The sequence below is a fragment of the Labrus bergylta genome, chromosome 18 (assembly GCF_963930695.1).
Source record: "Labrus bergylta chromosome 18, fLabBer1.1, whole genome shotgun sequence".
Taxonomy (NCBI): domain Eukaryota; kingdom Metazoa; phylum Chordata; class Actinopteri; order Labriformes; family Labridae; genus Labrus; species Labrus bergylta.
This window is the reverse complement of record NC_089212.1, coordinates 9,418,877-9,435,853: the sequence shown is the minus strand read 5'-3', so window position 1 is coordinate 9,435,853 and position 16,977 is coordinate 9,418,877. Positions and strand designations below refer to the sequence as shown.

General features: G+C 42.0%; 1 protein-coding gene across 1 annotated transcript in view; it reads right to left on the bottom strand.

The window, feature by feature from the left end:
* The window catches only part of LOC109999690 (rootletin-like), a 26,494-nt gene extending 9,523 nt beyond the window's left edge, over window positions 1–16,971 (bottom strand). The window contains exons 1-7 of the mRNA XM_065966148.1: window positions 14,682–16,971; window positions 10,559–10,642; window positions 10,283–10,345; window positions 10,124–10,198; window positions 9,885–9,944; window positions 6,909–6,992; window positions 6,558–6,641 (exon numbers count right to left, since the gene is read on the bottom strand). Of these exons, the coding sequence (XP_065822220.1) occupies window positions 6,558–6,641; window positions 6,909–6,992; window positions 9,885–9,944; window positions 10,124–10,198; window positions 10,283–10,345; window positions 10,559–10,642; window positions 14,682–15,123 (892 nt within the window). The 5' untranslated portion in view covers window positions 15,124–16,971. The remainder of the gene's footprint in view (window positions 1–6,557; window positions 6,642–6,908; window positions 6,993–9,884; window positions 9,945–10,123; window positions 10,199–10,282; window positions 10,346–10,558; window positions 10,643–14,681) is intronic.
* Window positions 16,972–16,977: the final 6 nt, after the last annotated feature.

Below are 16,977 nucleotides of genomic sequence, written 5' to 3'. Positions count from 1 at the left end.
TCAATTAGAAGAGAGGACGAAAGCTTTGCAGCTGGAGGAAATAAGATTTCAAATAGAGGACGATATCAATGCAGATATACAATGCCGAGAGCTGGATGCTAAGGCCAGAGAGGCCCAATGTATTCAGGAGGAAGCAGCACGGGCTTGTGAGGCTCTGGTCAAACGGCTAGATAGAAACCGTCGCCTCATTAAAGCTGAGAATGAATGGAAGCTCGCAAAACTAGTCTCTTCTATGGTATTAGAGGACAACCTTGAGGCCCCTGATGTGATAAACATTGCAGGTGATAATCCTTCGCCACATGTTTTACCAGCGGATGGAGCAGCTGTTTTCCCCTCAACTCATGACCAGTCAACCAGACCACCAGCTCTTGGTCTGACATCTACTCCTGCCTTTGGACCATTGATTGCACCTCAGACAAACACTGCAGCATCTGCAACCTCTCAATCCAACACGCCAGTTACTGGCCAACCCACGGATTTTCAAACCATTGCATTGCCAACGTCAGAATCTATGCGACCCTTGAAGACAGAGCATTACCCAGTCATTGCCCCCTATGGAGAAAGACAGACTTTTCCCTCAGCAGGTTCTCAGTCTACAACAGCTCCCACCTCTGATGTTCGGCAACGCCCTAAACTACCTCCTCCAGCACCGGTCCCAGGTCTCTTTCAGCATTCGTCTGTGCTGCCACCTGCAAAGCGTGATCCGGGTGCAGCATATGACCAGCCAGTCCAGCCTTCGCCTGACCATCCTCCTTCGAGGTCCACATACGCCGGTACTCCTCATGCTGTACCTCCACCGAGCATGCCTTACCAACCTGTACCAGTTCACTATGGTTCTCCGCCTATCTTAGCGAATCCACCAGCTTATGCCATGCTTCCAGGGATGGAACTTTTGATAGCTTCTAGCTATGGCATCCCAAGACCCTCTTTGCCAGTGTTTGACAGCGGCCAGGAGAGTGACTTCGCCCTACTCAAGATGGCACTGGACAATCTACTGAGCCCTCATCAACATCTGAGTGAACAGTACAAGTTCCAGGTGCTTTTAGACCACTTGAAGCTGTCTGGTGCTCTACGGCTGGCCAAAGCTTACATGCACGATCCGAGGCCATACACTGCAGCACTTCAGGCATTGCAGGAGAAGTATGGTCAGCCCAGGCAACTAGTTCAGAGTGAACTTGGGGCTATCCTGAACACTCCTGCAATGAGGATGGGTGATGCAGAAGCATTTGACTCCTTTGCTCTGTCTGTCCATTCACTCGTAGGTATGTTACGAACACTGGAGGGGCAGAACGGTTATGAACTCTGCTGCGGTTCACATGTTGACCGGCTTCTGAGCAAATTACCACCAAGCTACAGAGACGGATTCATTGAGTATTGCATCAATCGTGGCATTCTTCGGACTGGAACTGACCTAACATACACTCTGCCTGATTTAGCGAATTGGCTTAATCTAAAATCCCAAGCAAAGCGGATAGCCAGTCGGGCTGCAGCCTTGTATCAGGTTGAAACACCTAAAGGGCTAAAGGGCATTTTCTTCAATAAGGATGACTCTGCAAGCACAAGAGACCCTGTCTCGGTCAAGCCAAAGGTAAAACCAGTACCTTACTGCCCTTATTGTGACAACAAGGAGCATTTCCTTAACTCTTGCACTGAGTACAAGAAACTCAGCCGCAGCCAGATGTTGAGATGGCTAAAGGATGGGAAACGGTGTTGGAAATGTGGACGGAGTCACTCACCTGATGCCTGCACCCTCAAAAGGCCATGTAGGACTTGCAAAGAGCTGCACCTTACTGTCCTTCATGATGTTATTCAAGACCATCAAGGGTCAGTGTTAATGGTCAGTGTACCAGCTCCTACTTCCATCTATTTGGACCGACCAAACCGCTCAAGGAAGGTAATGCTCAAGGTAGGTAATGCTCAAGGTGGTAAAGGTCATCCTGCACAATGGAGGACTTGCCATGGAGACATATGCTGTGCTCGATGATGGCTCTGAACGGACTATTGTCCTTCCCCAAGCTGTCCAGCAGCTGAACCTCAAGCGGTCACCTGAGACCCTAACCTTGCGGACCGTTCGTCAAGATGTGGAGATTCTCCAGGGAGCTTCAGTCTCTTTTGACATATCCCCGTTGTTCAAGCCAGAAAAGAGGTACAAGGTCACAAATGCATTCACTGCTGAGGGTCTGTGTCTCGCTGATCACTCATACCCTATTGGAGCCTTACAGAAGCGGTATCCACACTTGAAGGGTCTGCCACTCCCTCCAATAGAAAAGGCTAAGCCACTCCTTCTCATTGGCTCGGACCTGCCTCACCTGCTCACCTCGATCCGACCAGTGAAGGAAGGACCTATTGGTGGGCCCACTGCTGTCTGCACCAGACTTGGTTGGGCGCTTCAGGGTCCAACTAATAATATACCAGCACAATTCCAAGTGTCTCAGTGTTTCCACATCTCCACCATGCCACAACTACATGAGCTTCATCATCATGTAGAACGCCTCTGGCAGGTGGACACCCTTCCATTCATGAGTGAGAAGACTGTTGAACGCTCAAAACAGGATCAACAGGCCATTGTCCAGCTCCAGGCCTCCACAATCAGAGTACAGGTTGAGGGCATTCAGCGATATGCTACACCTCTGATACGACGCACGCCATCATTCCTACTGAAGGCACCCAAGGAGGCCGTGGTACCCAGCTTGCGAAACATGGAGCGCAAACTGTTGAAGGACTCTGTCCGTGCTGACAAGTACTGCAAGAAGATCCAGAAACTCCAGCAAGCTGGATATGTGGCAAAGATTTCTCCAGAGGAAGCAACTAAGTCCACCGAATCCTGGTTTGTTCCCCACCATATGGTGAGACACAACGGAAAGGACAGGATAGTGTTTAACTGCTCCTTTCAGCATCAGGGACAGTCCTTGAATGATTTGCTCCTCCCAGGGCCCCAACTTGGACCATCATTGCTCGGAGTCCTTTTGAGATTCAGGGAGCATCCAGTGGCAATCAGTGGAGACATCAAAGGCATGTTCCACCAGATCCGCCTACTACCAGCTGATAAGCATGTGCTGAGATTTATCTGGAGGGATATGCAGAGAGATTCAGAGCCAGAAATATATGAGTGGCAGGTGTTGCCTTTTGGGACAACTTGCAGCCCCTGTTGCGCCATATATGCCATGCAGCGCCACTCCCAGGATAACGGGAGCAACAATCCTGAACTGGTAGAGGCAGTAGAGCAGTCATTCTATGTAGACAACTGTCTTCACAGCACATGCAGCAAAAAGGAAGCAAAGGCTATGTTGGATGGACTCCGCCAGCTTCTGTGTTCAGGTGGCTTCGAGATCCGGCAGTGGGCGAGTAATGACCCAGCAGTCATCGAACATCTCCCCTCTGATGCTCGCTCTGAAAGCAGTGAGCTGTGGCTCTCCAAATGCAGCACAGACATACAGGAGCCCACTCTTGGTCTGCACCATTGGCTACAAACACAGATCCCTACAGACTGCTGAGCCTACACTGCGATACATCTACAAGGTTCTCGCCTCTCAGTTTGACCCACTCGGGATGATAATACCATTCACAACCCGAGCCAAGGTCCTCATTCAGGATCTGTGGAAGGAGAACATGAGATGGGATGACCATATTGAACAACCAATTCTGCGAGAACGATGGTTATCTTGGGAGCAAGAGCTTCCTGCTCTTTCTCATCTTGAGATCCCACGCACCTACATTCCTCCATCATCCAACACGTCTGAAGTAACCAGGGAACTTCACATATTCTGTGATGCCTCAGAGAGGCATACATGCGGACTGTGGGCAAACATGGCAAAATAAATGTGTCATTTGTCCTGGCAAGATCCAGAGTTGCACCCAGGAAGCAGCTGTCCATGCCTCGTTTGGAGCTGTGTGCTGGGCTTACTGGAGCTCAGCTTGCCCATCTTCTCCAGAAAGAGCTCACAGTGCCAATTCAACGAGTAATACTGTGGTCAGATTCAACCACTGTCCTCCATTGGCTCCATTCAGAATCCTGCAGGTACAAGGTGTTTGTGGGAACACGTGTCTCAGAAATACAAACCTTGACCAATGTTAACTGTTGGAGATACGTCAGTCAGTCAAGAATTCGGCAGATGACATCACCCGTGGGTTGACCTTGGAGACCATCGCCAGACCACACAGGTGGCTGCGCGGCCCTGACTTCCTCTATGAGTCAACTGACAAATGGCCTGTCATGCCATCTGGAGACTTAGAGCCTGAGAAAGCTGAGCTCAAGAAGGCCACCATAGTTGCCACTGTGTCAGTCAATCCAGGACCTTCCATTCCCTCGGCTAGCAAGTTCACTACCTGGAAGGAGCTTGTTCATGCTACAGCTGAGGTCCTTCACGGGGCGGCCCATCCCACAAGTGACATTGTTGTCAATGTTGGGGATTACATTGCTGCAGAGAAATTGGTACTGGTCCAGGCGCAATTGGAATCTTCCCCTGATGAGATGCAGGCCCTCAAGGACAACAAGTTTATACCAACCGACAGTCGACTTGCTTCACTTGCACCTGAATACGATGGAGCTACAGGTCTCTTACGTGTAGGTGGCCGACTGAGACGAGCAGAGAATTTGGAGTTGGGTAGCATTCATCCTATCGTTTTGGATTCTAAGCACCCAATAACCAACCTACTGATAGCTGACTATGACCAGAAGCTTGCCCACGCCGGACCAGAGAGGGTCCTGGCAGAACTTTGCCGTAAGTATTGGATCTTACGTGGTAGAGAAGCAATTCGTAAGCACCAACATTCCTGCCAAGGGTGTCGTCGGTGGAGGGCTAAACCTGAAATTCCAAAAATGGCAGACCTTCCCCCCTCTCGTCTTCGCCTCTTCAAGCCACCGTTCTACTCAACGGGAGTGGACTGCTTTGGGCCATTCACTGTGAGAATAGGGAGACGGCACGAGAAGCGGTGGGGGATTGTCTACAAATGTATGACAACCCGTTGTATACATCTGGACCTCTTGGAGAGCTTAGATAGTGATGCCTTTCTGATGTCTCTACGTAGATTTATTTCTCGTCGCGGTAAGCCCTACGAAATCCTGTGTGATAATGGCACAAACTTTGTGGGTGGTACGAGGGAAATCAAGGAGGCTTTCACATCCATGGAGCCTAACCTCCAGCAACAGCTTGCTGAGCAACAGATACTTTTCCGATTCAATCCGCCAAGTGCCCCTCATTTTGGTGGTACTTGGGAGAGAGAAGTGAAGTCGGTAAAGACAGCCCTCCAAGCAATCCTCCAAGAGCAGGTGGTACCAGAATCTGTACTACTCACTGTCTTGATCGAAGTGGAAGGAATGCTAAATGCTAAGCCTCTAGGCTACCTATCCTCTGACGTATCTGATCCAGATCCGATTACCCCTAGTCTCATTCTCACGGGCAGACACGACTCCTCCCTTCCTCAAGCTCTCTACGACACCAGCAATCTTCTGACCAGAAGACAGTGGAGACATAGCCAAGTGATAGCAGACCACTTCTGGTCAGCCTTCATCCGCTACTACTTGCCCACTCTGCAAGAGCGACAAAAATGGAGAACCGACAAGAAGGGACTGGCCATCAATCAGATAGTACTGATAGTGGATCCTCAGCTTCCACGAGCCCTTTGGCCCGTGGGGAAAGTGACCCACATTTATCCGGGAGTGGATGGACGCATTCGATCTGCATCAGTGCAAGTGAAGGATCGGAGTTATGTGCGACCAGTTGCGAGGTTGGTACCGCTGCCTGAACTTACAGACGATAGCCAGCAAGGGTAGGAGTCTTTCTCGACATGTTCAAATGTCCAGTTGCGACATTTGGGGGAGGCTGTGTGAGAAAGCCTGACTAGAGTTAACGAGCCTGCTCAGACACGTAACGAGCTCGGACCGTATAAAGCACGTGGCTTACAAGCTGCAGAGCGGAGTGTAGGAGGAGCAGAGCAGCTGCAGGAGCAGCCTGGAAATTTAAGTTATATGTTTGTGCGTTAATGCAGAAAAGAGTAAGTTTGTTCATATTTACTTGATCTAGTTTCATATATGTACTTACTAAAGTTATTATCTTCATTCTATTCCAGTTAAATTGCATCAAGTTTTTCTTTGATACATTTTTCAAGATTGGTTGTTATTGCAAAAGGGACATCATATATTGTATATGCTATGATGCACATTTGTGTTACCTACATATATATTTTTTTTCCTTCTTTCCTTTAGAACCACACACACATACATACACACACGAAGATACGTAGATTGATCCTCATAACTACACGGAACCACGAATGAGACACGAGACACAAGATATGCCAATCTCCTTTGTTCAAAGTGGCCTCTGTAAATCTACGTGTCTGTCACGGAATAAAACCCTTGAGCTGTGAATCCTCTCTGCTGTCTGACCGGAATCATTTTCCATATCTGCCGACCCAAACTAAAGAACTTTCCAAAGGTTCAACCTTTATTTCACCTCGCATCGCGACAGGTTACCTGTGTTACCTGATGTCAGTGACTACATCGCGACAGGTTTCCTGTGTTACCTGATGTCAGTGAATGCATCGTGACAGGTTACCTGTGTTCTGAGTCCGCAGCAGGTCTAGCTGCTCCTCACTGATGTTCAGTCTCAAAGTCACCGCAGACAGCGCCCCCTGCTGGACTGAAAACAGGTTGGACTTAATTTAGAATTCTGATTTAAAAGAAAAACAAGTGAACAATGAAAAAACATATATACTGTATATAAATGTATATATATACCCTATATAACAATGAAAGAACATATATATACATATATATATATATATATATACCCTATATAACAATGAAAGAACAATTAAAGATTACCTGTGTTACCTGATGTCAGTGAATGCATCGCGACAGATTACCTGTGTTACCTGATGTCAGTGAATGCATCGTGACAGGTTACCTGTGTTCTGAGTCCACAGCAGGTCGAGCTGCTTCTCACTGATGTTCAGTCTCGAAGTCATCGCAGACAGCGCCCCCTGCTGGACTGAAATCAGGTTTGACTTTATTTAGAATTCTGATTTAAAAGAAAACAATGAAAGAACATAGATATATATATATACCCTATATAACAATGAAAGAACAATTAAAGATTACCTGTGTTGCCCGATGTCAGTGACTGCATCGCGACAGGTTACCTGTGTTACCTGATGTCAGTGAATGCATCGTGAAAAACTGTAACCTCATTATTTATTAAAACTGCAATATAATAATAATGAATAATATGTCCATGATGACAAAGTTATTAATATAAAGTTATTGAAATTATTAGAATCAGAATCTGGGTTTATTGCCAAGTACATTTACACATAAAAGGAATTTGACTTGGTGTATTGGTGCTAAAGAATTAACAAAGAAATAATGCAGAACTAGCAACAACAATAGTACAGTATAAGAAGCTATTACAATATATAAAATAGAATTTAAAAATGTAAAATATAAAATATAAAAAATAAAGATAAAAAACACAAAATGTACGAAAGGTGCAATATAGGAGCTTATTAATATAAAGTTATTAAAGTTATTAATATAAAAGTATTAAAGTTATTAATATAATGTTATTAAAGTTATTAAAATAAAGTTATTAACCCTTAAAGACCTAGAGCAATTTTGGGGGCGACTGACTGTTCTGCATTTATTCTGTTTTTTAAACATTTTCTAGCAGTCACCATCAAGTACCATAATCATTTTAATCAGGACAACCTAAGGTAGCAGTCCGGCTCATTAAAAATCCAAATTTTACATTAACTTGGTCTCTGAATGGAAGAATTTATCAGAATAAAAAAAAACGCTTATAAAAAAGGTCTATTTTTACCTTGAACTGAGACATAACCTCATTAAGTTGTTTTGTTTTTTTAGAAAGTTAAACTATGATGTTTGAGGCTTCCATGTGAATTTCTGTTCACATCTTATTTTTCCTCAGCAAGTTACAGCCCTTTATTACAACATTATTCTAGGCGTTTTTTCACTGAAAAATTAAATAGATGTATTGCTATATTTTGTGTACTAACCATACAAATGAGCCCAAACATTTCAGACAGTAAATACAAAGGGTATGATATCATAACAAAGGACTCTGAAGCAGATGTGAATTTCATTCAGATAAATATATTATAAATTGAACATGAACAGCAAATGTAAAAAAATGCAACGAATATCAAAAATTCACAAACTATTTACAAATAGAAATATATTAATAACAAATGTGGAAGATACAAATAGTGCACATGATTTTCACAAACTACCAGACAAATTAAATCAATTACCAAATTATCAAATTAAAAAGAGTGCAATGAATCTAACTATAAACAAAATAAGATATACAGTATAATGAATTTATATGAATAAAAGTGCAAATGATTTACACAAAATTACACAGAGAAGAGAGAAATATTATAAGTGCGAGTGTGAATGAACACAAAAGTGCAAATGATCTTGGCAAATTACATACAAACTTTGCAAACTTCCTTTGCTGGAAGCTTTTCCTGGACACCTCCTTGAACCTCAATGTCAACAGGAGTCATGCTGATGGGGACAGTGGCTTGAAATAAAACATACAGATAAAGATTAATAAAATATACAGAAATAGGTGTCTATAATATACCAATATAGAGATATGTAACATATACAGACATAGTTGTCCTAGATATTCGTAGATTTCTGTACAGATAGAGTTTTGCAAAACATATATATATACATACATATACATATATATATCTGTATAATGTATAATATTCAGATATAGATGTGTAAAACATATACATATAGATGACTAAAATATCCAGATAGTTGTGTCCAAGTTTCTTTCTACCTTTCTTATACTTATTGCTTTCATGTCAGTTTGTCATCCTACCTCTTAGTCACACACTCTGACATAAGGACATAAAATAAGGCCTGCCTTCTAGTCTGCCATATATTTTATAGAAAATAATAGTAGGCAACATTGATCTTGTGGGTCTTGAGCTATGTTTATGATTCTTTGATTTTACCTTAGGCCTATGGCAAATGGCCATCCATTAGGAAACTCTACAGGCAAGTTATTTTGTGTTATGTTTTACATATAGTAGGCTACAATCAATAAATGATACACAAAAAGCACAATAAAATATAAACTGCGTTACTCACTTATCTTCAAAAGGATCAATCCCCTGGCTGTACTCCTCCTCACTGCACCAGGTATCTGCGTCAGAGTCCGAAGGCTCCACAGTAATGTCGCCAGGCTCATTAGAAAATACTATCTCCAAAGCTTCCTCTGTTGTGTAGCTTTATTTTGCCATTTTCATTTTTCAGTTTCTTCACTTTCTAAAGTATGTAAATAGGTTTAATGGTTAAAAAGTTACAGTATTAAACGTTTTAGCGCGGAAGCTATTTTTAGCCGCGGGCAGCGTTCTCGGTCTTAAAGGGATAATATAAAGTTATTAAAGTTATTAAAGTTATTGATATACAGTTATTAATATGACGTTATTAAAGTTATTAATATAAAGTTATTAAAGTTATTGATATACAGTTATTAATATAAAGTCTGCCAGAGTGGGAGGAGTCTGACAGAGTGGGAGGAGTCTGTCAGAAACACGTTTTACATTCATCATGATCGTTAATGATCGTAAGGTTTGTGCATCCTGTTTTCAATAATCCTGAGCCTTCCTTAGTGTTTATAAAATACAGAGTTCACCATCAGATTATTAGTACAAACTAAGAACTCATAAATGATTTAATATTAAAACTGTTTGAGTGTAGAAAAGGTCTGTTTGTTAGTTTATCAGCAGACTGCAGCGTGTTCTTCAGGTGTTTGTTTTCAGGTAAAGGAAACTCTGTTACTGAATGTATTTGATTATAATTAACCACTTTGCTAGTGTGAGTGCGCCCTCAGAAGGTTTACCTGTACTTTGTGTCGGCAGGTTGTTCAGTTGTTGACCTTCAGTCCGTCTCTCCTTCTGATCTGATAGAATTAAATAGAAATGAATATTTGAGATAAAATCTTAAATTTCAGAGAATTGATTTTAATCATAAAAATATCAGATTTCAGTTACAATTCAGTAAAAACACTAATTTCAGCTGCTGTCTCTTTAAGACCCCCCTCCCCACGTGTCTTCTGATTGGTCAGTTCTGATAGTTCACCTGGTGTGTTTGAATTCAGCTCCTCCTGACGCTCAGACACCTCAGACCCAGACGAACTGTTGGAGGCAAAGGCTGCTGGGAAATAAAAGATCAATAAGGATCGTTAAAGGATCATCTTTAAAGGGCTAATGGGCGTTAACACAGGATCTATGATCTGACCTGAGCTCTGCCTCCTCAGCTCCTTCATCAGGCCCTCAGTGTTACACACTCTGACTGCCAGCACTGAAACACAACACACAAACAGCTGATAACACTTTGAAGATACACAAACTATAACTTTTACTTAAAAGTTTAGTGAGCCCTTTCAATGAGTCTTGTTCTATAGAATTAATGTAGCACCAAGCATTAGCATGGATCATCACCTGTCAACATGTAGGGGGTGCTGCTGAGCAGATGTTGATCTGTTATATATGATCTGATGATGAAAATGCTAACCTGCACTCTTCCTCCTCAGCTGCTCCACTGTGAGCTCACTCGCCCTCAGTCTTGTCTGCAGGAAAGGCAACTCCAATGCCAGAGCTGAAAAGACATCTGGGTTACCACAGCAACATGAGCCACGATGCACATAAAGGTGTGTCTCTGGTTACCAAGGCAACCAGCGACAACAGTATTAATAAAGGGGTAAACACATCGGACAAGATTTAAACTTAATATCACCATTATAATCATCATCATCATCACCATAACCATCACCATCATCATCACCATCATCACCATCACCATCATCCTCATCACCATCATCATCACAATCATAATCACCATCACCATCACCATCATCATCACCATCACCATCACCATCACCATCACCATCATCATCACCATCATCACCATCACCATCACCATCACCATCATCAACATCATCATCACAATCATAATCACCATCACCATCACCATCATCACCACCATCACCATCATCACAATCATAATCACCATCATCAGTATCACCATCATCACCATCATAATCATCATCATTATCATCATCATCATCATCACCATCATCATCCTCATCACCATCATCATCATCATCACCATCATCATCCTCATCACCATCACCATCACCATCATCACAATCATAATCACCATCATCAGTATCACCATCATCACCATCATAATCATCACCTTCATAATCATCATCATTATCATCATCATCATCACCATCATCATCATTACCATCATCAGTATCACCATCATCACCATCATCATCATCATCATCATCATCATCATCATCACCTTCATCATCATTATCATCATCACCATCATCACAATCATAATCACCATCATCAGTATCACCATCATCACCATCATCACCTTCATAATCATCATCACCATCATCATCCTCATCACCATCATCATCATTATCATCATCATCATCATCATCACCATCATCATCCTCATCACCATCATCATCATCATCATCATCACCATCATCATCATCACAATCATAATCATCATCATCAGTATCACCATCATCACCATCATAATCATCACCTTCATAATCATCATCATCATCATCACCATCATCATCCTCATCACCATCATCACAATCATAATCACCATCATCAGTATCACCATCATCACCATCACCATCATCATCATCATCATCATCACCTTTATAATCATCATCATCACCATCATCACCATCTTTATCATCATCACCTTCATAATCATCATCATCATCATCATCATAATCATCATCATCATCATCACCATCATTATCATCATCATCATCATCACCTTCATCACTTTCACAGTCATCATCATCATCACCTTCATCATTATCATCATCATCACCTTCATATCCATCATCACCATCATCATCATCACCATCATCATTATTGTCATCATCACCATCATCATTATTGTCATCATCACCATCATCATCATCATCACCTTCATATCCATCATCACCATCATCATCATATCCATCATCACCATCATCATCCCCTTCATCATTATCATCATCATCACCTTTATATCAATCATCACCATCATCATCATCATCATCACCATCTTTATCATCATCACCTTCATAATCATCATCATCATCATCATCATAATCATCATCATCACCATCATTATCATCATCATCATCATCACCTTCATCACTTTCATAGTCATCATCATCATCACCTTCATCATTATCATCATCATCACCTTCATATCCATCATCACCATCATCATCATCACCATCATCATTATTGTCATCATCACCATCATCATCATCATCATCACCTTCATCATTATCATCATCACCATCTTTATCATCATCACCTTCATAATCATCATCATCATCATCACCATCATTATCATCATCATCACCTTCATCACTTTCATAGTCATCATCATCATCACCTTCATCATTATCATCATCATCACCTTCATATCCATCATCACCATCATCATCATCACCATCATCATTATTGTCATCATCACCATCATCATTATTGTCATCATCACCATCATCATCATCACCGTCATCATTATCATCATCATCACCATCATCACCTTCATCATTATCATCATCATCACCTTCATATCAATCATCACCATCATCATCATCATCACCATCATCATTATTGTCATTATCACCATCATCAACTTCATAATCATCATCATCACCATCATCATCATCACCACCATCATTATCATCATCATCACCTTCATAATCATCATAATCATCATCATCATCACCATCATCACCATCATCACCTTCATAATCATCATCATCATCATCATCTTCTTCATCATCACCATCACCATCACCATCACCATCACCATCTTCACCTTCATAATCATAATCATCATCACCTTCATCACCATCATCATCACCACCATCATCACCATCATTACCACCATCATCATGATCTTCTTCATCATCACCATCATCATAACCAACACCATCATTAACACCATCACCATCTTCATCATCATCTTCATCATCGCCATCATCATCTTCATCATCACCTTCATCACCATCATAATCACCTTCATCATCATCACCATCATCATCACCACCATCTTCTTCATCATCTTCATCACATCATCATCACCATCACCATCATCATCATCATCACCACCATCATCATGATCTTCTTCATCATCACCATCATCATAACCAACACCATCATCACCACCATCACCATCATCGCCATCATCACCTTCATCACCATCATCATCACCTTCATCACCATCATCTTCATCATCATCACTATCACCACCATCATCATCATCATCATCATCATCATCACCACCACCATCATCATCATAATCATCATCATCACCACCATCATCATCATCATCATCATCATCACCTTTATAATCATCATCATCACCACCACCATCACCACCATCATCTTCATAATCATCATCATCACCACCATCATCTTCATCATCATCATCACCATCTTTATCATCATCACCTTCATAATCATCATAATCATCATCATCATCATCACCATCATTATCATCATCATCATCACCATCATCATAATCATCATCATCACCTTCATCACTTTCATAATCATCATCATTACCATCATCATGATCAACAACATCACCTTCATCATTATCATCATCATCACCATCATCACCTTCATAATCATCATCATTATCATCATCATCACCTTCATATCCATCATCATCATCATCACCATCATTATTATCGTCATTATCATCATCATCACCTTCATAATCATCATCATAATCATCATCATCATCACCATCGTTGCCATCATCATCACCTTCACCATCATCACCATCATCATCACCACCATCATCACCACCATCTTCTTCATCATCTTCATCACCATCATCATAATCACCACCATCACCACCATCATCATCACCCCATCATCTTCATCACCATCACCACCATCTTCATCACCACCACCGTCACCATCATCTTCATCTTCATCACCACCACCGTCACCTTCATCACCACCACCACCGTCACCATCATCATCATCATCATCACCACCAGCGTCACCATCATCACCACCATTATCTTCATCATCATCTTCATCACCACCATCATCATCATCATCACCATCATCTTCTTCATCATCATCATAATCATCATCACCATCATCACCATCATCATAACCAACACCATCATCACCACAATCACCATCACCATCATCATCTTCATCATCATCACCATAACTATCATCACCACCATCTTCCTCATCATCATCACCATCATCATCTTCCCACCGTCACCATCATCTTCATCACCATCATCTTAATCATCACCACTGTCACCACCATCATCATCACTACCACCATCTTTATCACCATCATTTTCATCATCATCACCACCATCATCATCACCACCACCATCATCTTCATCACCATCATCATCATCACCACCATCACCATCATAATCACTATCATCATCACCACTACTGTCACCATCATCACCACCATCATCTTCATCATCACTATCACCACCATCATCATCATCATCTTCATCATCATCACCACCATCCTCATCATAATAATATTTGATGTCTGTGTTTTATTAATTTAGATGTATAATACAAGCTCCGCCCCCTCCTACCCTTGCTCTGCTCCTCCAGCTTTTCCACCTTCTTGCTCAGGTCTGTGTTCACTACAATAAGCTTCCTGTCTGCCTCCGTCCTCAAAGCGGGGTTAATCATCTCCTTCCTGTACTGGCTCAGTGTCTCCGCCAGTCCTTCCATGCTGTGTCTCTGTTGCTCCACCTCCATCTCCCCGTCCCTGAGACGACTCTCCATGTTTCGCAGACTCTGACGCTGCCCCACCTCTGCTGCCTTCAGGCTCAGCACCAGATCCTTCAAGCCCTGCAACTCGTCCCAGAGGACAGCCAAGTCTGGAGGGATGTCTGCCTGCATCCTGACATCGTCTAGCCCCCTTCTCACCACCATCCTCACGCCATCTCTCCGGGGGGCAGAAACCTCCACCTGACCCTGACCAACCACTGGAGACAAACAGAGGAACAGCAGCAGAAACACAGCCTCCATCCTGACACCAAACTAGTCTGAACAAGATTCAACAGCTTATATACACACACACACACACTAATCCTGATGAAAGCTGCAGGGAAACCTTTAGTAGGGATCAATGTGTTCACTCACAGGAAATGGTCAGTTTGTTGGTTCAGTAAATTTGGGTCTAAGTGAGACATCTTAACTTACTTAAGTAACATTGGCTGCTAGTTTCAAACTGTTGATGAAGACTCAGGGTTTTTCCAGTGTAAACATTAACATGTCAGTGCTCACTGGTGGACAAACTCTGTAATGGAGAGATGTCTTTGACTGATCAGTGATCAAACACTGGTGGTCATACACTCAAACATACGACCAACTTTGCTGCTTCTTCAGACTGGAACATTGAGTTCCACAGAGATCCTTTCTTGGTCCTCTAATGTTCAAACTCTACTACAATACTCCATGCAGTAGTCAGGATACGAGAATTTACACTTTGACAAGAATAGTAAATCAGAAGATACCACGACAACACAATAGAAGTGTGAGACTCTGGATATTGATGATATTATTGTTTTTATTGCACACTGTCTACATTATTCTAATCTGTAGGCATAGGTTGGCTCTCTTCCTGACCCTAGCCCTAATTTAATGCTTCAATAGTATTTAATATGATCAATCACTTCAAATAACAGACAGGTTTCAAAGTTTTTAAATGCTTAGGACCAGTTTATATCTGACACCTCTACAATGGTCCAGACCAGTGTGACTGCAAGGGTTCCTACATGTTTCTCTAAAGGGATCAGCAGCATACCAAACATAGCTAACATGTTAATCTGCAGCTCACACACTGAACAAAAAGACCTCTCTGCTCTCACGTGCACACTCACATGCACGACCACTGTATGTCTGTTTGGGGTGGGGGGGGGGGGGGGGCGGGGGTAAGAAACAGGAACAACAGAAAGTGAGCCTTTATTACATTAATCACCTCAAACACAGCTCAAAGTTTATTTTGAAAGGTCAAAAACATGAAAGTTATTTCAAATTAAAACTTTTCATTTAAAAAGAAAAAGAAACGGAAATGTCATTGTCGAGAGTCCATGTTACACTGTTTCGACTGGTTGAACTGGCTCAACTGGTTTACCAGATCAAACCAGTCCAAACTGGTGCAACTGATCCAAACTGGTGCAACTGATCCAAACCAATCCAAACTGGTCCAAACTGGTTTAACTAATCCAAACTTGCCCAGACTGGTCCATGTCCTACTTTAAGGTCCTCCCAGTATCTCAGACGGGTTCCGTCTGTGGTCCTGGTTGGATTCAGGTGTCATCATCTCTCAAAGTTCATGGTTTGTAAACAGTGTTTGTTATCACATTGGCAACCATGGTCAATCACCATGGCGACCGTTGTTTATCACTAGGCCCATCAATGCTCCTGACAACACAACAAATAAAAACTAAACTATACTTAAAATCAGAAAGATTCCCTTTAGACCGAGCAGACAGACCGACCGACAGACAGACAGACAGACTAGACAGACAGACAGACAGACAGACAGACCATAATAACAACCTTTATAAATATGAACATGTTATAATGAGATTAAAAACATATTTGATTTATCGCAGCTGATTTTTAAGATCTCTGAAGATGACATCATCATCCTCGAACAGATTGTTAATTAATTTTTTCCTGATCCAATCAAGGCTTTGATTAACAACTACAAAACTGAACTTTTCATTAAAAAAAAACAGAGATCTTCTATACAGAGGCGGTCACAGTCTTCTGGACTACAAAACTCTGTGGATTTACAGTTTTATAACCGAGTGGAGCATCTTCTCTCCAAGATGATCTTTGAGTTAGCGCCAACACACACACGATGATGTTTGA